Raw genomic sequence first — 21,501 nt, 5'->3', positions numbered from 1 at the left:
TTATTGATGCGTTAGTTATTTCTTGGCTGTGTGTTGGCCTGTCCAGTGAGATGGTATTCTTCGGGTCGGGAGCTAATAGGCTACTGTTACCATCCCAGCTGCGAAGGTGGGACGCATTGAGGAGATAGGCCGATCTTCTGACCAGGGACAGCGTCGTCATCCTCGAAATATTTTGGGATTTTCAACATCCATTAGATGGCGTCTTGACTCCTTGTTCCTATTGCCAGTTCTGTTGTGATTAGAGTATATACTTTCTAATGCCTAGAGGCATGGCTTGGCTACCCCGCATCGTTTCCGAGACAAGCGCGGGGAACCTCCAAATCAATATTTTTAATGTCACCGCTTGGTGAGAACTATACTGATTATGATCTCACGCCCAGAAATAAAGGGAGGGGAATGCGTAGGAAAGAGATTGTTCATTAGGATTGGATTTCATGAAAGCCCTCACTTCCACGATAATTGATTGAAGTAAACCCCTGAACAACAGAAATACAAGGATATACTGTAGCTCTATCTTCTTTGAGTGAGAGCATATGCCAAGTTGATGCGCAGCTATTTAAGCTTGAAAGGAGAATGTTCTGGTCCCGTTGCTCCAGTATTCAATTTTGTGACTAGTGGTGGTCGAGGTATCTCTGACAGTCGGTTCTTCTTAGACGCATCAACAGTCAAGCTTGACTTTAGACTATTTGTCATCATTGTTGCTTCTCTTGTATAGGTTATTCTTAATGAGACCGCTTCATCATAACTTCCAGCTTGTCTTGCATATCACAAAAGATATTGATAGCCTACACCACTTGTTAGCACTCACCCCTCGATCCACTTTTCTGAGGTTCCATACCTGACCCAACTTCCTCTCTCCCTCTCCATTCCCACTTCTAGTGAAAGCTATCCTATAAGCCGCCTCGCTATCTTTATACGACACAAACGGCAAAGCCTTCGTTGTCGCCTCATCAAACAGCGAAGTCACGCTCAAAGACGACGCTGGAGCAGCGGCCAATTCCTTCAATAGCCCAGGCGCGATAGTAATATGATGCACACCAGCCAACACCATGATCTCATCCGTCAAAGTCAGACTAGCAGGCAAGACTTGAGTCTTGAGTCCATTCTCCTCATACAATCGTTGAGCCTGGAGACAGAGTCTTTGGGCTTTATTATGATCTACGAATCTGCTCATCGTTAAAGACAGCAACTCGAAATTTATAAAGGGAGAAGTACCCAGCTTCAAAATGAACCTTTAATTCATTCACGTAAGGAGCAATATACCGGCATCTGACCTCCGCAGCCAATGAAGCCTGCTCGATATTAAACAGTGTCGTGGCGAGCGTTGATATCTCGGTTTCCTCTAAGATACGACAAGCTTGCATTCCTTCCCATGTGCTGGGGATCTTGATACAGACTCGTTTAGTGTCGAACGCAGAATCTAGGAACTTGAAGATATGTACGATTCCTGAAATTTTGTCAGAATAGGAAGAAGAGGGGACAAAGGAAGAGCATACTTCGTGCATTCTCAACGGTTTTGGGGGTATCGTATGAATAATATGGGTTAGTCTGTACATGAACGAGGCCGGAAACGTGATGTGAGATTGCGAGTTGCAAGTTCACCATCTGTTATTCATGTTAGCCAAATTTCAGGAATTTCTTTGGACAAGAAAACTCACAGCGATCTCGACAGCTAATTCCGTAGCCGATATATCAGGGAACTTCGAAGCGAGCGATCTCGCCATGCTAAGTGAACTCTCAATCGTTGAGGCGTGAATAGGCTTCTGAAGCTCAAAGTATGCAATTGCCTAGCAATTGCATCAGTCAGTAGATTTAAAAAACACACAATTGATTTGGAGGATTACCTGATTCGAAGTACAATCAACGAATCGCCCTAGAGTCTTTGGGACTTTTGAACGTCAGATAAAATTCTAAATCGAGGGGAAGGTGTCACACCCTCCACATCCATGGTATCACAGTCCACGATTGTTCGTGATTGCAACAATTGCAGGAGATTCTGTGCTGGAGCCATGATTGAGAACTTGATATGCCAGATAGCTGCAAAATACAATGAAAATAGATTCTCGAGGAAAGTGTTGAACCGATTCTTGAGATGGTTCTTGAGATGCAGCTGACTTTCTTGCCCCACGTTCTAAAGCTTTACTTTTCCACCAAAAAGGAAGGTATGGCGAACGAATCACTCGGTCCACTTCCCGACGGAACCACTTTTCGACATGTGGAGTGAAGCTTAAATAACTCGTAAAGCGGAAAGATTTGCCGGATACGGATGTATGTGTGGATGAAGAAGACGTATTCAGTCGATGATGATGATGAAGGACCATTTATGCAAGCGATCAATCGGTACATCGTATAATCTACAGCCAGCCTATGTACGCCAAACACGAATATATCCATCCTTATTTTTGCCAACCCCTCCCAATGATTGTATGCAGTGATGCCCCAAGCATGAAACACCCCAATTCCATCATGAGAGGTTCGTCCATTGAACACCCAGACAACGCCATCGTAAGAGCAATGCAATATTTCCCAACCTTCCAAGAACGAATGCGACTTTGTACAAGTAATTGACCGAGGCAACTTATTAGATAATCATCCACCAAATCGATCCAACGAAAATGATGAGCACAACTGTGGTCAAAAAGCCTGCGCCGACTCGGTCCCCCGTTGTGGTTGGACCGATTACCGTCGGGTTGGAATTCGAAGAGGTTCCTGCAGCTGGATTTCCTTTGCTAGTCCCTCCTGTGCTGTTCGTCACAGGGCCGGTGACTTGTGCAATCAGATTACTCTGTATTACCTCAAGAGCGGCCATCTCTTGGCCAACACCATAACTGCCATCCCAAGTGGTATTATCTTGCCATCTCAGGCCACATGTTCTGCCATTGGCTCCGCCACTACATTGCTGTGCGGCAGCTTGTGCACTCGGTGCCAATTTAGCCATCACTGCATCGTAGGTATAAGGAGCCATTTTGGTAGTTGCAGCCATCCAACGAGCAAGGTATGCCTTGAAAGAGTGTTGATCGACGTCGCACATCCCGTTATTCTCGCAAGCAACCTCTTCCATGACGTTATTCTTAGGAAAGAAAACATCGGTTCCTTGAAGCATCCCGTCAACCCTCTCTTTCCAGAGCGCAGACCCGTTTGTGTGGTTATACATATTAGCTGCGCCTAAGAGGAAAGCTCCAGCATTATAGGTCCACTGGATTCGATTCACCTGCGTGCAATTTATTGTATCGTCTGAACCATCGTAAACGTAATAGCTGTTGTCTAATAACCCAACGCTTGCCGTCCAGTCCCAAGCCTTTTCTGCCCATTCCGCATAAGTGTCGTTTCCGGTGTACTTCGCAAGCCGCGCAGCAAGGTTGAAAAAGCAACCATTGGAGATTGAGTTCTTGTAATTGTAGCCATTGTTAAAGGTAAAAATCTGCCAGCGAAGACCACCGCCACATGTAGTTGTATCCCAACGACTCGCTTGGAGATTGAAGACTGCTTGCGCAAGAGCCAGCCATTGTGGCTGATTAGAAGGAGGATTGGGAAAATTCACTTCTGCAGCAGACATTGCCGCGAGTGCCCAGAACCCTTGATCATCGTTCCCCTCGGTCTTCGTTTGATTCGGAGGCATGTAGTCTTGGTTCGGGCCTACTTGGAATAATAGGGCTTGTGAGGTAACATCGTTATATGACGAATCTCCGGTATAATACCAGTAATCGATAAGGCTGCCAAACATGGCCCCAGCCTCCCACCAATAGTATGGTGCTGGCAGATTTCCCGGTATACCTCCTAACGTCTATTAACAACCATGCGGCAGAGGCACATTCCCTTGAATACCTGTAGTGTTTCCATTGTAGTAGCTCATCATGTCGTATGCGATAGTCTTTGCCACACCTTTGATCGAGTCTGGGGCAGAAGTCAGTCTCGGTGGTGCTTCCATGCGGTACTGAGACTTATTGTCGCAACGCACCTGTAGAGCTCAAGTCAAGAGATATTGCTTTCGCAACATGACTCCCTGCATATATAGCAGTGGCCGCTCCGGCCGCGCACCTTGAGAAAAGCATCCTAAGTTGATGTTGTACTGCAAGGAATCAGAATTCCCGCGTTGATGTGCGGGGATTCTGAGTCGATGACGTCGAAGTAAAGGGTTCGTATGAATAGTTGGCAAATTCAGGATAAAGATATAATTTTCAGCAAATTCACATCTCTCTCCGCTTCTTCCGAAGGTCCGAGAGGTATTACTGAGCGTGTGATGGTCGTAAAGGGTGCTGAGAACGAGAGTACAGAGCCGGTGGACTTGGCGGGGTAAGAGGCGAGGCGAAGAATGTATGTGGTGAACGAGTGTCCAAGTGGTCAAAAAAAGAGTGTGAAATGTATTCCTCGCAAGTCCAATCTCTGCTTGGTGTTGTAGAAAAGTTCGTCGTAGGGGATCAGGAGTGAAGTGTTGCTTTGTATGGGGAAGTCGCAACTCGGTATCTTTGAAGTGGGGAAAAGTTTGTCAAGAGCTAGCCAAGATGCTAGAATATGAACCACAACGGACTACGATGCGGCAAACTCGTATCCGAGAGAGGGAAATTGTTGAAAGCAATAGTACAATGAGGAGAGCAAGCAGTGAGGAGTGAACACTGGAGAGAGTCGGAAGCTCAAGGACTGACAACAGAAATCACCCAAACCTTGGGGTCCCCTCCACAACACCTTTCTCATCTCTGAGAGCCTCTGAGGCGGAGGAATCGTCATTCTTGGTGAAGAAAAGTATTTCCAGCATGAATGTTATGACATAACCTTAAAAGTTCAGAGGTTGTTGTCCAGTGATCCACGAGCATTGTTTTCGAAACGAGAGAAAACATGTTTTCATCTCTTAGCCCCTGGAGAAGGAAAAGCAACAGGAACCCTGCCAGGTCCACTCACGTGTTCCCAAAATTCACCGCAAGATTTCGACGACAAATTACCCAAGGTACGGGCAATACATAACGTCGACCTTTGAGATCTAATATGTAGAACAACTAAGTATTAAGAACCTATTCTATTTTCAACATAGAGGCAGATATCGAGAGGGGCCGTTGGATATCTCTCTCGGACAACGACTCCTACCACTTCAGCAAGACTTTGGATATCTCCAGAGACAAACGAACACAACCTCGGCCATCTTCGTGAATGCGCAAGTCTACTGCTTCGTGGAAAAGATCTAAAGACAGCCCTTTTCCAACTGGACCAGCACATTCACAACATCAATGGTCGGTCATCACGAGGTCCGGAACAATCAGGAGAATGGAACCTGGAAGGTACCTGTCAGCATAAGGAACATGAGCATACCTGGAGCAAATTATCTACGCCAGTTCATACCTCCACAGCTCATGAATTGTGCGCCGGCTGCGCACAGAGATTGACCTACAATTGTCTGACTCGATTGAAACTTTACATGATCTTCCCGGTATCAGCTTTGCCCAGAAACAGCACTGCCACGGTCACGTGTATCACGGTGGCGGCGGCGGCGGATGGAGAATTCGGATTGCGTACGTCCGCAAGGCAGGAAGCAGCGGAAGTAAGATTTGTAGAAACTAGAAATAGAACTGATTAATAACACATTCACCTAGCATCCTGCGTGTATTTGAAGAAGTTCGTTGAGTTGTTATTGTCTTTATTGCCCAGCCCGCTTTGAGACTTCCAGAACAGTGTTTCGAGCTCGCTAACCTGTTAACCCAAACTCAAACCTTCCCCGTAGCAATCTACAGTCATCTCGCATCTGGCATCTTACAACCTCACCACCAACCTTCCTACAATCCAACTCACTCACCGCAACACACGAACGATATCGAACCTTTCTTCCAAATAACTTTCGAACAACCTACAATCACAATGGCAAGCGCAGGAGATAGGCCCTATGATCCCTACATCCCGACCGAGCCTGCGGCTGGAGGAGCAGCTGGAGGTCAAGGTGCGCCCGGTAACCAAAGAACGGCGGCATTACAAGCAGTAAGTATTTCTTTATTTCTTCTGAGATGGCACACAGCGAGAGACCGATCCACTGCGATGTACGATGGATCGAATGCGACCGTGGCAATACCGACCGATCTGCCCCAGCCTCGACCCTGCGACTTCAACAGAGTCAACTGAATGATCGAAATACACTCTGCATACACTCTGCGCTCTATTCACTCGAGACCTGAGATTATGGGCCGAAGGAAAGGGTGGTCCGATAGCAGAGCTTCCACTGTTGCCCAGCCCGCCGCAAATGGGTTTCAAGATGCCCGGAATTCATCAACCTCAGACTGTGGATATCGGCAGACAAGGAGGAAACATCAAGAAACATACGGACTACATTGTCTTACCCTGGAAAGACTATATCTGTAGAGCTTGTGTTCTCGTGCTCTTCAGCCGCAAATGCCTGCTTGGCCAACAGTTCACAACGGATGCTTCACTCTCATGGTTGCCAACGACATAACGGGTTACTGGGATTTAGATCTATACACAGATGGCTGACATATTTCACTATAGCAAATCGATGACACAGTCGGTGTGATGCGCGAGAACATCAACAAGGTGTCTCAGCGTGGTGAACGTCTCGACTCCCTCCAAGATAAGACCGACAACCTGGCTGTATCCGCTCAAGGTTTCCGTCGGGGTGCCAACAGAGTCCGCAAGCAGATGTGGTGGAAGGGTGAGCCCATTGATTTCTTCGAAAATGGTTGCCAGAAGCTAACTGTGTGCAGACATGAAGATGAGAATGTGCTTGATTGCTGGAATCATCATCTTGCTTATTGTCATCATTGTACCTGCTGGTGAGTGAAGCTGTAGTCAAATTAGTCAATACATACTGACTCTTCCAAAGTTGTGGCCACCAAACATTAGAGTGGAGGCGAAGAAAGCGAGAGAAAGTCGTTGGTTTACGAGCTCTTACGGTTACATAGTGCTGCAGGAACGCTGGGAACCTCTGGTCTTGTCTGCATGATACACTCGCTGGCTTCGAGCAAGCAGGATCAACGAAGGTTTTAGCGTTCAGGAGTTGACACTTGGAATTACGTTGGTTTCTTTCTCATGGCGTTGCATACCGTTGACGAGGAATTGGAGGTACAGTTGTTCTGGGAATGCAGAACGATGAACTCATGAACCTCTTCAACGGAATTTCTGTATTATGTGTGGAATTCATGGATGGTGGAACCTAATTGAGATATCATGACTTTGATCTGGGATACTTATGACAATTTGTGAATAACAATGGATCGATCGCTTTTGTAGGGCCGCTTCTTGCCTTTCGTCGAGTAGGTATTGCAGCCCGCATGAAGAGAAGAAAGCACCAGACCAGCCATGAGTTGACGCCATTGCAAGGTCTAAAACTCTGCACATGAAATTGTAGATTTTTACGCCTTAACGGCTGCAGGAGCTTCTTAGCTGCAGATTTACAGTTCCAAGGTTCGTTCTGTATCGTGTTGCAAATGGTCAGATGTCGAGGAAAAGAATTTTTCTCCCTTGTCAGATCCTCATTGGTGTGGCAGTGGATTGGACCGAACTCGGGACGACCCCACACCAAACTTTGGCATGTAGATAGATGTCTTGATCTCTCCAAATCTTGAACAATCAACTTTTCAATTCCTAAGGTGTGAATTCCTCTGTGCATCCGTAATAACCTCAAGTTCACGGACTTTTTTGAGGGAATTAACTGTCTGAAGACGCTGACGCTGACAATCGTGCATTTATTTAGTTCACGGCAGTTTCGAAAGAGTCACTTCTACCCCCGCCTTATGAGATAAATTCACACGAAGTCCTGCTGGGAACTTCGACACAGTGTGGTCGCTCTACTGGAGCTGCAGGGGCTTTCCTATCCTCGACGTTGAATCTCCGCTCCTACACAATACCCAAGATGTTGGCTCTGCGATCTACGGCGGGTGCCGTCGCCAGAAGGGCGCGAACAGCTGCCAATCGACTCCCCTCAGCTTCCACACGAAGTCTGCCAAAGGCTGCAACTTCTTCAGCTCTTACAAGCAGGCGAGAATACTCTGCTCCTGCAGCAAACTTCTCCACTCGGTCGACGGTTGTGCAATTGCTGAGCAACATTGGCTCCAAAAGGGAGGTCCAGCAATACCTATCCCACTTCAGCTCCGTGTCTTCTCAGCAATTCGCGGTCATTAAGGTTGGAGGAGCTATTATCACCGAACATCTCGAATCCCTCACGTCTGCCCTCGCCTTCCTTAACCACGTTGGTCTGTACCCAGTGGTGGTACACGGTGCTGGACCACAATTGAACAAGCTCTTGGAGGATGCTGGAGTGGAGCCCCAATTCGAGGAGGGTATTCGTGTCACAGATGGCAAGACCTTGGCAGTAGCAAGAAAGCTCTTCTTGGAGGAGAACCTGAAGCTTGTAGAGAAATTGGAGGAGATGGGAGTTCGAGCACGACCGATCACATCTGGTGTTTTTGGAGCAGACTATCTGGACAAGGAGAAATACAACCTGGTTGGCAAGATTAATAAGGTCAACAAGGGACCAATCGAGGCAGCTATCAATGCAGGATGTCTGCCAATCTTGACTTCAATGGCAGAAACACCAGAGGGTCAGGTACTCAACGTTAACGCCGATGTCGCTGCTGGGGAGTTGGCTCGGGAACTCCAACCCTTGAAGATCGTATACTTGTCAGAGAAGGGTGGTCTTTTCAATGCCGATACCAACGAGAAGATCTCTGCTATCAACTTGGACGAAGAATACGAACACTTAATGTCGCAATGGTGGTGCCGATATGGAACAAGATTAAAGATCAAGGAGACCAAGCAATTGTTAGACGGCCTTCCACGAACATCGAGCGTAGCCATCATCCACCCGGCTGATCTGCAAAAGGAGTTGTTCACAGACACTGGTGCAGGAACTCTCATTCGACGAGGCAACAAGCTTGCCACCGCCTCCGCCATCTCACAATTTGAGGATCTTGAGAAGCTTAAGGACGTTCTTGTTAGGGACCGTGAGGGTCTTGACGCCAGAGCTACAGTGGACAGATATGTTGATGGTTTGAAGAACCGAGACTTCAAAGCTTACTTCGACGAGCCCATGGATGCTTTAGCTATTGTCCTGCCACCAACCTCCGAGACTCACCTCGCTAACCTGGCTACCTTCACAATTACCAAGTCTGGATGGTTGACTAATGTTGCGGACAACGTTTTCGCTGCGATCAAGAAGGATCACCCAAAGCTTGTCTGGACTGTCAAGGAAGATGATGAAAATCTCACTTGGTTCTTTGACAAAGCTGATGGCAGTCTTTCCAAGGATGGCGAGGTCATGTTCTGGTATGGAATCGAGAATGGCGATGAAGTCAAGGAGCTTATGACTGAATTCACCAAATACGGCCGTGCTATGCTTGGAGATGCTAACCTGGAGGAGAGACTTCATAGAGCTGCGAGAGCGGCCTCTGGAATGAGCGCTTCTATGAAGCAACCACAGAAGCAACAAGCTCGAGCTTTCTCTACCAATGCACGACGACCACTTTCTAAGACGACCCGAAACTTCAATCGATCGTTTGCTACCTCATCACGTGGCTATGCTACCACCACAAATCCTAACCCTCCTTTCGGTGCCAAGAATTCCTCAAATACTCAGCCAGCTAAGGTTGCCCTGATTGGCGCTCGTGGATATACTGGACAAGCCCTGATCAACCTTCTGAACGCTCACCCCAACATGGACCTTCGCCACGTCTCTTCCCGAGAGCTCGCCGGCCAAAAATTGAAAGGTTATGAGAAGCGGGATATCACTTACGAGAATCTCTCTGCTGAAGATGTCCGTCGAATGGAAGAGTCGGGCGAGATTGACTGTTGGGTCATGGCCCTTCCAAACGGTGTCTGCAAGCCGTTCGTTGAGGCTATCAACGAAGGCAAAGGCCCTCAAAATAGCGTCATCGTTGACTTGTCTGCCGACTACCGATTCGATAACAAATGGACTTACGGTCTACCAGAGCTTGTCAACAGATCCGACATTGCCAAGGCAACTCGAATCTCCAACCCAGGGTGTTATGCTACAGCAGCACAGCTTGGTATTGCCCCATTAGTACCGTTCCTTAGCGGTGAACCCACTGTATTTGGTGTTTCTGGATACTCTGGAGCTGGTACCAAGCCTAGCCCAAAGAACGATGTTGACAATCTGAAGAACAACATCATCCCATACAGTTTGACTGACCACATTCACGAGCGTGAAATTAGCAACCAATTGGGCGTCTCAGTCGCTTTCATTCCCCACGTTGCAATGTGGTTCCAGGGTATCCACCACACCATCAGTTTGCCCTTGAAGGAGACCATGACAAGCAGAGATGTCCGACAATTATACCAGGAGAGATACGCAGGAGAGAAGCTTGTCAAGGTTATTGGCGAGGCACCAAGCGTGAAGGCTATCAGCGGAAAGCACGGTGTTGAGATTGGTGGGTTCGCGGTGCACAGCTCAGGAAAGAGAGTTGTGGTTTGCGCGACGATTGATAATTTGTTGAAGGGAGCTGCAACACAATGCTTGCGTAAGTTAAATCAGGCTCCTCACATTTCATCCAAGGCTGATCAAATGCAGAAAACATGAACCTTGCTCTCGGATTTGCTGAGTATGAGGGCATTCCTCTTGATTAGAGCGTTGATTCTTGGGTTTAAGGTTTTTAAAAGTCGTTAAGATGTGCAACCATCAAAGGGATACCGGCATAGCTAAACAGCTTCTGTATATATTGCCAAAAGGTGGTAGATCCTGCACATACCAAATAAAGGTCTGATTTTTTTTTTCTTCTTCGAAATCCTACTGGTACGTACGGTTACTGTGACACCGAGGCGAAGGGTACTTATGTTCTCCTCCAATCGTTAAGCCCTACCTTTAGGTTAGCATCTGAATTTCTGTAGCTTTCTTCTCCTTGTGCTACTTTAGAATGGTGAGATATATCATGCCTCAACTGTGGAAGTCTACTGGCATAAAAAGCGCTTACCATAAATCCTTCTGTGGTTCTGGAAACACGGGGAATCGAGAACACAACTGTAGCCTTACAGGCTAGCATTCATTTACGAATCCCTAGCAATAGCCGCAGAGTATTCTCACCATGGCAACTCCCGCTAAAGATGGTATAATCTCTAGGCAACAGTGGGAAAACATGAAACCATTCATCCGAAGGGTATACATCGATGAAAACAAGACTTCTAATTATCTTGTAAATTGTCTTCGAATAAACTTTGGTTTGAAGCCAACGTATGCTTTCTCCACCTTTTGAAAATTCCAAACAGGCGAGAGAAAGAACAGAGGCTGACAAGTCAATAGGAAACGACAATTTTCTCGGAAAATCGAAGAATGGGGCTTCCGCAAAAATGTCTTCGATTCGAAAGGCGCAAATTTATGAAGGCCCATTAGCCCCAGAAACCTTAAGCGAGTGCCGAACCTCAAGTCCTAAGCCAGCGCTAGGATGTCAAGATCTTACGCCCTGTGTTGCACACATTTGTCAGTCAACAGAGCATTATTCGCTTATAAAAAGGTCATGCAGAAGCTTAGAATTCCGAATTTATAGTATGAAAGTCTAATTTGCAATTCAACCTCCCCACCATCAACAGAATCCTACTTAGAAACCCTGGACGACTCATTCCCGATACGATCTTACCCCCGTCTTCAACATCTCAACCCTGAATATCATCCAAGTAGAAATTGATCGTACTAAGACTAGGGGTGGCTTGTGGACACTCCCGGAAACCAATACGCCGGATCTTGGCCATTTGGCAGCGCAATGTTGGTGTCGCAATCTGTGTAGACAAAAATAACCTTCCCATCGGCGTGACCATTCGCATCTTGGTGCGGCGTGGTGTTACAGTAGTTTGCGACGTCTGATAGAGAACTTTTGTCGCAGTAAGGGGATTCATCTTGATTGTAGTACCCGGCTGGGGTTTCACCGATAGCGGCTGTTGTGACTGGTTAAAAGTTAGCATAAACTCTCGAAAGTATCTTGGAAACCGAGAAGCAGAGCCTAAGAACTAGATTTATCTCTTTTCTCATCATGGTCTTCAGCCTTGCTTATGCCCCGAACACGGTTGTTATCGAACCATTGGACTCGAAAAGTGAAAAAGAGGCTTGTCTTTACGCACGAGTTCCACAAGAACTACTCATTATGTTAATATGCGCTCCGAGGCCGAAAGGAAGGTAACAAACTTGAACAGATAAGGAATAAAGGTCCAGTAACCGCATGCGGTAGCGTTCAAAGGCATCCTATGAACCTCAGTTGTTTCGTATCCTACCGACTTGCTATAGCTATACGTGGCGCCAATGTTAATGGCTGATGTTAATGTCTTGAGTGGATCTTCTCCGGCATTGATGCTGACATCGACATTTACTGTATACGTATTTGTAACAACGACTGATTGGCCGGTGGACATGTAGCAAGTGGTAGAGCTTTGGCAAGATCCATCCGCAAAGGGGATCTCTTGCCCAAAAATCGGAGTAAGTTTTATTTCGCAATACGCAGTGCACCCCGCGTTCTCTGGAATATTGGGGATTGGAGAAGAACAGTGCCCCTTGCTGTCGAGAGTGGCTTTCTTTGGGCAATTGTAATCGTCCTCGAAATTTGTTAGTGTCATAGTTAACACTGTCTGCCTAGAACACTTACTACGCCCGGTGTCATGTTTTCGGGGGTGCATGGGGCAACTCGAGGTTTGAGAATATCAAAACCGGATGGGGCGTAAATTATTGGACCTGCTAGGACCATCGAAACTATGCTCAGGAGGGCGAAATTCTTCAAGGTATGCATTTTGTATAGAACGAAGCTTTTGAAACACCGTGGACTAGTTGTGACGTAGGATTGCTGCTGATGAGGTGATGGTGAATATTGAGAATCTATCCAAAGACTTTGGAGAGATTCGCCCGCTTTTATAGCAATTTGTGCCCCCGAAACGAAGCAAAGCATTTTGAAGGATCAGGACGTAGTCTGTTGGAAGTATTCTTAGACAGTTATCACCTTGGAAAGGACAAGCAGAATCCCAGAACAGCTCAACACTGTTCTGATGCCTAGTATTCTGAAGATACCTGCAACATCAACTAGATGTTGGCAACCATGATCTGAATCACTGGGCCGCAGAGCAGAGAAGGATTTTTACAACTCACTGGCCTCAGCAGATCATTGTTCCAGGAAAACAAGATCCTACGATACCAAGTCCCACATCCCACCAACGAGGATCTGAGGATCGCAAAGGGTGTAGTGATGTTATGTTGGACTGAGATACTCTCTTCTTTCAAGAAGCTGAAGATAGAGCCAGCATGTAGTTGGCTTGATTACATGAGCAACGCTCTCTGACCCATTCTTTGCGATGTGGATAGCACAAATGTTAGGTTTAGAGTGCCTCGCTGGTACAGGAAGTTGTCTTGGACAGATTTCTTCTCCTGCTCATCTGCGTTGTTCCCAAGGCTTCCAACAATGGTTTCAACAGCATCTTTTTCTGTCAAAAGTAGACACAAAGACAAATTTGAATTGCATTCGGAGAACTGGACCAGCGAATACAAGGAATCAATCAACATCGGCTTTGGATAGATAAGATGGTGAATGGAAAGCAACACTGCGGGAATGTGGTGTTGAGAATGTTGCATTTCCCATAATGCTGTTGTATATTCGAAACATCGAAAGGATGGAGGATCATACAGAACAGTTGTGCCATTGTGTTTTGAACCAAACAATTCAGAGCCAAGCCAACCAACCGAATATGAAACAATAATTTGCGCGATTTATGTTGGAGAGGCAGATCCTTCAAAGGTCTAACCCTTGTCAGGCGCTTTTGTTGCAGCAGCGGTCAATGTTGGATTGCTATATTCAGATCCAACCACATCCGATGACACGCTTGTATAACCCAACAGCTGTTTCCCAGGCAGCAATCTGACACAAGTGAGGTATACTGCCATTTTCTGCTCATGGACGAACGCCGACTTCTATTTTACTTTAAGATAGCCTTCTGCCACAAAATTCGAATTCTCGAAGTCAAGAGCGCAAACAGAACTCGTTGGATTGACCACTTTACCTTACACACACAATATCCACCATAATCGCCATGAGTAACTCAACAGGCTGCGCAAATACGAATACCTATATTCCAGACCCGCCTACCACTTCCGCCTTCTGCGCTCTTCCTCTCACCACAAACAACACCGCGCTACTCACCAGGTGCTGTGGCAGCCCATCCCAAATCGCTTCTTACCCAGACCTGAATTTCGGTCCTCAGCTTTGTTTCCAATACTGCAATATCACGAATGCTACGAACGAGCCAAATGTAGTAAATTGCATAAGCAACGCATTCGATCAGATCCCCATTCAAAGTAATATACTCGCGTGCTCTGCGGGCAAAAAGTCGACATCGAAGGCACGGAGGATGGTGGTCGACCAAACTACGTTAGCTGGGGCATTTGTTCTTGTTGTACTTGGAGGCTCGGTGCTCGCAAGTGGTCTTGGAATGGGAGAGGTGTAGTTGTTGTAAGGATTATGCTCGCTTTGTACACCGCGCCGCTCGTCTTGTAGAATTCCTGTTTAAGAAGCAATGGGAATTTTGGATAACACAGAAGATTTGGTCTTTTTCCTCTTGCAAATCCTTGTTTTTGAATCAAATCTCTCCAATGGCGGATATTGCTAGTGATGTGCCCTTCGACCATCTTGAAAAGACGCTTCGAGCTTCAATAAATCCAAAGTAAATGATATCCAATTATTGAACGTTTAAAAAAAATCCTCAAGCTTAAGATAAAATCTCACTTGATCATAAAGGTTAATGCCTTTCCTGCACACTGGTGCAGCGAGCGACGTCCGTCCGTTTTGTTTAGTCAACGCAGTGAGAGCAGATTGGTGCTCACTCGAGCACCCTCATGAATCTCGAAGACTCCAAACAAATGTAACAACGAACAACAAGCAGATGGAACTTCATTCCGCCACCCTCCTCACTACATCGCTCTCGCGAATCCTTCACTTCTCACCACCCACCCTTCCGGCCACGCACTCACACCTTCACTCATACCATCCCATCCACCAGCCATCATAGCAACAGCCAGCAACAAACTGCCACTGCCCGGCATATACGGCGTCGCCACTCTCGGCCCTCCCACCGGCATCCCCACACCATCAAACACAAAATTAGGATCCAGTAAATAGCCCACTGCCTTGTCCGGCTCCCCCAACTTCGCTGCATTCATCGCCAACATCGGGAAATCCCACCCAAACAGCTGCGAGAAATCCCAGATCGAGGCAATCTTAGACGCAGTGTTCGACATAATCGTCAGATTGAAAGACGGGATCGAGAGGGGAGGGAGCAAGCCGTAGATCCCTGTCATGGCGGGGTGGTCGTAGTATGTTGTGTTGTCAATCCACATATTCGGAATTCCTTCATAGATTATATATGTGCCATTTTCGATGGGTAACGGAGCGAGGTTGTTGAGGACGTGTGTCCATTTCGCTGGGATCGAGAGATTCTGTCTACTTTTCCACGAAGAAGCGATCGAGAGGCCGAAACGCCAGTATGCGAGTTCGAAAGTCGGGTTTATGGTTGCGTTTGGATTGGTGTTTTCTGAAACCGGGTACATTGGTGGTCCTAGATCATAGACTCCTATTCCATTCATTATCATCAAGGATTTCCCTCAAAATAAGAAAGGAGAGACGTACCAGTACTTGTATTCCACCAAGCAAACGAAACCATAAACTCCGCCGTCCACGTCAACAACTCGTCCCATTTCTTCAAAGTCTCTTCACCAGGAAAGTCCCTATACTCCATCTCCGCGAAATACATCACATGAGGCTGCTGCCAAATCAACAACGAATTGATCTCCCCCGGCGCCGACCGTCCCGTCGGATCACTCATCTTGCCCCATCTCGCGCCCTCATATCCCTGTTCTTGGGCCCTCTGTATCGAAGTTGGTAAGAATCTTTCATACATCCCAGGTATAGCTCTTTCCAACAACGACCATTTGCCCCAGCGTGCCCAATGCCCTAAATGCCAGACAGGCATCTCGAGATGGAATTTTCCATACCAGCCGTTGCTCACCAAGCCAGATTCTTGGGGCGAGTCGTGGCCGGCGGAATTTACGGCTAATAGATATTGAGAGAGGATTATGCGGCGCTGGAGCTCAGTGGCGTTTGTGGAGGGGGTGGATGTTAGGTCTATGAACGCGCCGGTTTCCCAGTACTGCTGCCACCAGGATTGGGAGGTGAGGGATGTTGTGTCTGCGGTAGGGACGTCTTTGGTGAGGGAGGGAGAGAAGTTGACGCTTAGGTCGAGGGTGTTGCCACAGTTTGAGGTCAGAAGGAGGGTGTATCGGTGCGTGCCATTTTCTGGTCCGGTGATGGAAGCTTCGACGTCCCATTTTATGGAGGTGTAGTAAGTGGTGGCGTCAATCTCATGTGTGATTTGTGCCTGGCCCTCACTCTGCTGGAGAGACGTCGTATGCATCGAAGTCGCATTCCAGACTCCAACAAATGGAGCATCGAACTTATTGACATCGGAGTAAGGATAGTCAAAAAAGATTCCTAGTTCTCCAGATTCCAGAAGCTCAGACTCAACCTGAATCGACACAGTATCGGAATCCGGATCCACAGCAGTCTTAACCTGAAGATTTTTCCCCAAAAACTCAAATTTCGAAGTGATAATCCCAGAATAAAGATCCAATGTCTGAACCTTCCCAACCAAGCTCTCTTCTGTAACATTCAGACTAGGCTCAAACCAAAACCCCACTTGTCCCAAGTTAAGCCTCTGAGGATTCTGAATAAGCCAATTCGATATCACAGGCTCAGCAGGATTCGGTTGATCATAATTGACCAACCGTCCATGAGTCCACCTATCCTCACCACATCAGCACATCTACCCTTCATCCTCACAACCCAAAGAAACATACCAATCCAACCCCGTAAAGTCCTCGGGTACAGTCTGATTCGCATCCGTCGGCAGAGAGAAATTATGCCATCCCCAAGAAGACAATGTTCCAAACGGCAAGAAAGTTTGGAGACCAGTGACATCGGTGCCGAATGCGAAATTGCCATTACCTACTTGCATGGGCGTCGAGTTTGAGCTCGCATATCGAGTTGGGTTGAATTGAGAGACAATTACTTGGCGGTCGATGGAGGCTGCTATGAGTCTCACGCATAGAGCGAGGGTGAGGAGACTTGGTGTTTTCATCGTGATGGTGCACCACACATATTCAGCCTATTCAGAAATCTCCAAGACTTGGATTGACAATTGAGGAGATATGAGTGTTCGAAAGTCTCTTGCTTGAAAATGAACCTTCAGATCAATTATAAACCAGGAATGATTGACTGCGGGATACTTCCCATCACGTTACCTTTATCCATGCATCCTCCACTCCACGGGGTAGGAAGAAACTTTCCGCCGACGATCATTACCATGACGCCTAAGTGAGGCTCGGTATTTCGGTAGAACTAATACCTAGTTCATACAGCGAGAAAGTGATTGGGTCTTGGAAGTGTTATTATTGCTGCTGTGTGGAGTACGGATGAACGATGATGGACGCGGGGTATGGGGTTAGTAAGATTTCTGGATGAAAGAGATAGAAGCGGATAATATGGATAAATAATCCTCGAATCGGTTGAGGGGCTAGGATCTGGTGCCGAGACCGCTTGGCCCGTGGAACAACATTTTGCCTTTTCGAATATAATTATAAGTCTGATTTCCTTGCTGGGAAAAATGTCATCAAAGAGATGGAGACAGATTAATTCAAAAGTTATCACGAGCCCCTTCAACTCGGCCACTCGGTCACTGGGAAAAGACCACGACCATGTCTTGAACATCATCCAGTCGATCAAACCTTTTACCTGTGCCAGTGCGGGACTCTCTTCCTCGTGCGCCATTCTTATTTTTCCTGCTATCTGCTGGTACAATCTCAAAGCGTCATCGTATCGCCCCAGCTTCTGATAACAGTCTCCTAGCCAGCAACAAGCATTCATCGTTTTGTCACCACCTGCACCATATATCTCAAGCCGTTGCCAGAAGAACTTCTCATACCAAACTATGGCTTCTTCAAAATTATTCATGCGATAGAGAAGATATGTTAAACTACTAGCAGTGTTCCAAGTGTCAGGATGCGATTCTCCTAACACTTTCATCCGCTTGTTATAGACTTTTCGATATAGCCTCTGGCTCTCGAGAAACTTGCCTTCTCGCCTCAGCGAGAAAGCTATTGCATACTGTGCCTCCAAGGTCAAGGGATGCTCGTCACCTAAGGATGTCTCTAGATTTCCCTGAAGAAGACGCGATAGATCCCTGCTTTCATTATATCGAACTTGGTAAGAGCAAATGAGAGATAAACATCTCTTCGGACTGAGCACTTCCTGTTCTTCCAATCCCGGAACCTCGTGGTAAAGCTGTAGAGCAATTCGTGACAGCTTTTCGGCTCCAGAGAATCGAAATTGTCGCTCCAGAACCCAAGCCAAGAAATCGATACTACGCCACGTATCGGGATCTCTAGGTCCTAAGTCATTCAAACTCTTCTGAAGAACTTCGCGAGTCAGAGCTTCGGCCTTTGCAAAGTCCCCCATAGTCCCCGCTATTCTGGCTTCTATAAAAGTAGCTTTCGTGCTCAAGATACTTTGACGGCCAAGGACTGTGAGAATTTTTCGCATTGATGTACCTCCCTTCTGCCATAAGTGCATTAATCCAAGATAATCCAGAAGCCAAAGTTGCGAAACTATCCGTTCCTAATGCATCCCGATTTGCTTCAAAGACAGCTTGATGCCATCGCTCTGCTTCCTTGTATTTTCCTTGGCTATGATATACTTTAGCAAGTTCGTTCATTATTGTTCTGATGCCAAGGTGTTGAGTACCACAAAGTGGTGTTAGTTTATCCAGCCTCCGTTCGTACTCATTCGTTTGAGCCTCTAGCTTTTCCAGGTTTCGAGTTTGGGCATTGAGGGAAGTTTTTGTTGAATATTTGGGAAAGACATATATTTCGTTGAGAGGGCTCACATTCCATCCGCGGAATGTTAACTCAGAGTCTCTACATGATAAAAATCCAGTCTCACGATCTTAAGCTTGTCGGTTTGATAACGGAATCGATGAACGTGGTGAAACTTCAAGTTTGAGAGCCTGAGAATCTTCCAGTCCCATAGTGAGCCGTGATAGTTCTAGCTAGCTGATATACCCATACTCTTCCAAGGAGTCTTTGTCTAGAGACATAGCTAGAATAGCCATAGAACATTCTATCTCCAGGCCTTCAAACAAGCGCGACAATTTCGGAGACCCATGTATGTTTGCTATGCTCCAGTCAAACGACCATGCATTTGCTGCTAGGAAGATATTAGAACAATAGGTAGAAAGCAATTTATTTACCAACCATTACTGTTTTTAAGCTCTGTGTTAGAATTACTTGTACATGTGGTTTCTGCAGATGGAAATGAGTTGATGATGCTAAAAGGCTCAGGTTGGGAACGAATCAATCCAGAGGACACAACTCAGAGAACCACGACCTAAAGACTCGAGATTGCCCACGTTGTGGTCAATTTCGTATGTTTTCAACTGAGTCGTACTTTAATAAGCATGTGCGCTCATGCGCTGGCAAATGCACCAAATGCGAAAAAGAGGGTATCCCATGCGTAAATCCCATTCTTGGAAATCGAAGTAATTATAGTAAAAGCGAGATAATTAGTAGAGGCCAAATCTAGGTACTACAGGGCAGAGTGCTCTCAATTGCTGTACTGCCAGCGGGAGTAATCTGAAGTGCAATACTACAATTAGGAGTACTCTAGCCGATAGTACGTTCGAGATACTTACGTTACCCTGAAGTACACTAAAGTATAATACTTTTAGAAGCCTGTTCGGAACCCTTTCATTCTTCTCATCAAAGTTTGGTTACCTAGAGAATCGTGCCTTCTAAATAACTTAATACCGCACATTTGCTAAGCACGACTAGGAAAGAGTTACTAGAGCTGAGCCCGAGTGAGCATGAAGTGAAGCAGAGATAAGCAAAGCAGTGATAGGTCATGTGCGCTGGAGGTTAGGTGAGGATTGATCGCAAACAACAGATTATGAAGGAATCCCAGATGCATATTTCACAAACAAATCTTTACATTCACTTCCTAACCTTCCTACCTACTCCACTCCAAGCGACACTGCAATGGCCAATGACCACTGCCGCCCCGACACAATCCACACTTGGGTGGCCCACTCTATGCTTCAGAGAGCGTAAATAGTAAACACTCCTGCACAGCTTTCATCGGAATTATACTGTTGGCTGCATGGTCCAGAACAGCAATACCCCGTTGTTGACCATTGTATTTGACCTGTTTCACCAGTGGTATCACTAACACAGTATTGAAGGTACACTGCGAAAAGGTCAATATCTTAGTCCACTTCAGAGTTGCGGTGCTGAGTTGATACAAGCTGGTGAATGACAAGGAGCGAAATAGGCATAAAACTTACAGGACCAGATTGGAAATCCCAGGTTCCGCTGACCTGTACCGAACAATCGTTAGGGCCAGTGCAAGTGTCGGTTTGTACGGCCAATGCCGGCTCTTATTCAGTGTAACAATCTTGTCGCTTCTCGGTGACATGAACATCTGTCGGAAATCCGAGGGCCACTGGGGCACAGGATGATGCTGCATAGGCAATAATTGCCACTTGAGTGGTAGAGAATTGCATCTTGTTGGAATGGAACGATTATGACCGACCCTGGGATTGCAAAATACTGCGTTATTGATGATATTGAATGTTTGTTGAAGATGTCTGTGATCGTTGATGGCTCTAAGCTCTATGTAGCAGAAACGAGGGTTTATATATGTCTTCCATGATCCACAGTATGTAGAGATCCTCTTAGCAACACATCGCAACTCTCCCTTGTTCTCAGCTGCTCCCCCTTACTCTCCTCTACTCTTCACAGCTCTCCGTGGCTTTCTTTCTCCTGCCATTTTTGCCTTTTCACGTATCTCAATTCAGCCTCTTCCCACCGCTCAAACGAGTAAAAACCGGACTTTGAAGGGCGTGAGAGTCCAAGAGTCTGATCTGCAGGATTGAAGAATCCTTGAAAACAAGGATTTTTGATTAATTGTAAAGCTGTATTCACTCCGTCGGGGGGTTGGCAAAATTTTGAAAAAGACGCTAAGGATGAGTTAAAACGGTGTCTCTGTCGGGGTAAAAAGCGGCCTTATGACAAGTGAGCAATTTCCAATTGATCTAGAAGGTTACAGATGAAAACTTAAGCAGTATCAAATTGTTTCTAAATCGAAATATGTTTTGGGTATTTTGTAGAGTTTTCAAAACTAAAATTCTTTTTAAAGAGCTAGGCGTTGAGAAACATTTAATTTGGTACATTGGATTTTGATGTTCTCGCAAGCCCAAAAAAGCCGCTTTCTACCCCGACAGAGAGAACAGTATTCTCTGGAGCGCTACGGAGAACCCACCAATGCCAAGCTCTTTTTTTAACGCGTCAGCCGTCTGGGCTTACGTAGATGACATTCGCTCTGTGGTCTTTGTGGCTCTAGACAGAGCTCCACCAGAACTCCCCGCTACTCTCCGCGAGTCTCTTTTTGATCTCCTCTGCTACATCTAACGCTTCCCTTGTCAACC

The 21,501-nt window shown here is 46.4% G+C and overlaps 7 protein-coding genes across 7 annotated transcripts; 2 read left to right on the top strand and 5 right to left on the bottom strand.

Annotated features, from left to right (window-relative positions):
* Positions 1-454: 454 nt before the first annotated feature.
* Positions 455-2,092, bottom strand: LY89DRAFT_606158 (transaldolase). The gene is made up of 7 exons (XM_018210412.1): positions 1,936-2,092; positions 1,845-1,888; positions 1,659-1,787; positions 1,497-1,605; positions 1,216-1,447; positions 839-1,166; positions 455-785 (listed from the first exon to the last, which is right to left on the bottom strand). Exons 1-7 carry the CDS (start codon positions 2,009-2,011, stop codon positions 723-725), a joined length of 981 nt encoding a protein of 326 aa, XP_018077700.1. The 5' UTR covers positions 2,012-2,092; the 3' UTR covers positions 455-722.
* Positions 2,093-2,581: 489 nt separating this feature from the next.
* LY89DRAFT_574327 (cell wall glycosyl hydrolase Dfg5) lies at positions 2,582-4,052 on the bottom strand (the record flags this gene model as incomplete). Its single annotated transcript, XM_018208735.1, has 3 exons — positions 2,582-3,777; positions 3,826-3,894; positions 3,959-4,052. The coding sequence occupies 3 exons, from the start codon at positions 4,050-4,052 to the stop codon at positions 2,582-2,584; spliced, it is 1,359 nt and encodes a 452-aa protein (XP_018077699.1).
* Positions 4,053-5,728: 1,676 nt separating this feature from the next.
* Positions 5,729-6,984, top strand: LY89DRAFT_680107 (synaptobrevin). Its single transcript, XM_018214012.1, has 4 exons — positions 5,729-5,961; positions 6,484-6,646; positions 6,699-6,767; positions 6,818-6,984. Exons 1-4 carry the CDS (start codon positions 5,845-5,847, stop codon positions 6,835-6,837), a joined length of 369 nt encoding a protein of 122 aa, XP_018077698.1. The 5' UTR covers positions 5,729-5,844; the 3' UTR covers positions 6,838-6,984.
* A 570-nt stretch (positions 6,985-7,554) lies between these two features.
* LY89DRAFT_777105 (bifunctional acetylglutamate kinase/N-acetyl-gamma-glutamyl-phosphate reductase) lies at positions 7,555-10,825 on the top strand. Its single transcript, XM_018222112.1, has 3 exons — positions 7,555-7,583; positions 7,688-10,469; positions 10,520-10,825. Exons 2-3 carry the CDS (start codon positions 7,847-7,849, stop codon positions 10,573-10,575), a joined length of 2,679 nt encoding a protein of 892 aa, XP_018077697.1. The 5' UTR covers positions 7,555-7,583; positions 7,688-7,846; the 3' UTR covers positions 10,576-10,825.
* Positions 10,826-11,238: 413 nt separating this feature from the next.
* LY89DRAFT_635605 (uncharacterized protein) lies at positions 11,239-12,546 on the bottom strand (the record flags this gene model as incomplete). Its single annotated transcript, XM_018211453.1, has 3 exons — positions 11,239-11,883; positions 12,058-12,071; positions 12,122-12,546. The coding sequence occupies 3 exons, from the start codon at positions 12,544-12,546 to the stop codon at positions 11,639-11,641; spliced, it is 684 nt and encodes a 227-aa protein (XP_018077696.1). The 3' UTR covers positions 11,239-11,638.
* Positions 12,547-14,876: 2,330 nt separating this feature from the next.
* LY89DRAFT_606147 (uncharacterized protein) lies at positions 14,877-17,447 on the bottom strand. Its single transcript, XM_018210411.1, has 3 exons — positions 16,823-17,447; positions 15,597-16,765; positions 14,877-15,540 (listed from the first exon to the last, which is right to left on the bottom strand). Exons 1-3 carry the CDS (start codon positions 17,101-17,103, stop codon positions 14,882-14,884), a joined length of 2,109 nt encoding a protein of 702 aa, XP_018077695.1. The 5' UTR covers positions 17,104-17,447; the 3' UTR covers positions 14,877-14,881.
* Positions 17,448-17,538: 91 nt separating this feature from the next.
* Positions 17,539-18,735, bottom strand: LY89DRAFT_663788 (TPR-like protein; the record flags this gene model as incomplete). The annotated part of the gene is made up of 3 exons (XM_018212725.1): positions 17,539-17,619; positions 17,757-18,492; positions 18,572-18,735. 3 exons carry the CDS (start codon positions 18,733-18,735, stop codon positions 17,539-17,541), a joined length of 981 nt encoding a protein of 326 aa, XP_018077694.1.
* Positions 18,736-21,501: the final 2,766 nt, after the last annotated feature.

The sequence above is a fragment of the Mollisia scopiformis genome, assembly GCF_001500285.1.
Source record: "Mollisia scopiformis unplaced genomic scaffold LY89scaffold_2, whole genome shotgun sequence".
Taxonomy (NCBI): Eukaryota; Fungi; Ascomycota; class Leotiomycetes; order Helotiales; family Mollisiaceae; genus Mollisia; species Mollisia scopiformis.
Note: the sequence above shows the minus strand (reverse complement) of the source record. Positions and strands in the feature narration are given on the sequence as shown.

Bases quoted from the DNA above. Each gene is read 5' to 3' on its own strand.
- LY89DRAFT_606158 (XM_018210412.1), bottom strand. From the start codon at position 2,011: ATGGCTCCAGCACAGAATCTCCTGCAATTGTTGCAATCACGAACAATC. The intron at 1,606-1,658 runs GTGAGTTTTCTT...CATGAATAACAG, and splicing joins AATTAGCTGTCGAGATCGCT to ATGGTGAACTTGCAACTCGC. The intron at 786-838 runs GTATGGAACCTC...CAAGTGGTGTAG, and splicing joins GAGAGAGGAAGTTGGGTCAG to GCTATCAATATCTTTTGTGA.
- LY89DRAFT_680107 (XM_018214012.1), top strand. From the start codon at position 5,845: ATGGCAAGCGCAGGAGATAGGCCCTATGATCCCTACATCCCGACCGAG. The intron at 5,962-6,483 runs GTAAGTATTTCT...ATTTCACTATAG, and splicing joins GAACGGCGGCATTACAAGCA to CAAATCGATGACACAGTCGG. The intron at 6,768-6,817 runs GTGAGTGAAGCT...ACTCTTCCAAAG, and splicing joins TGTCATCATTGTACCTGCTG to TTGTGGCCACCAAACATTAG.
- LY89DRAFT_777105 (XM_018222112.1), top strand. From the start codon at position 7,847: ATGTTGGCTCTGCGATCTACGGCGGGTGCCGTCGCCAGAAGGGCGCGA. The intron at 10,470-10,519 runs GTAAGTTAAATC...GATCAAATGCAG, and splicing joins AGCTGCAACACAATGCTTGC to AAAACATGAACCTTGCTCTC.
- LY89DRAFT_606147 (XM_018210411.1), bottom strand. From the start codon at position 17,103: ATGAAAACACCAAGTCTCCTCACCCTCGCTCTATGCGTGAGACTCATA. The intron at 16,766-16,822 runs GTATGTTTCTTT...TGGTGAGGATAG, and splicing joins GACTTTACGGGGTTGGATTG to GTGGACTCATGGACGGTTGG. The intron at 15,541-15,596 runs GTACGTCTCTCC...TGAATGGAATAG, and splicing joins TTGGTGGAATACAAGTACTG to GAGTCTATGATCTAGGACCA.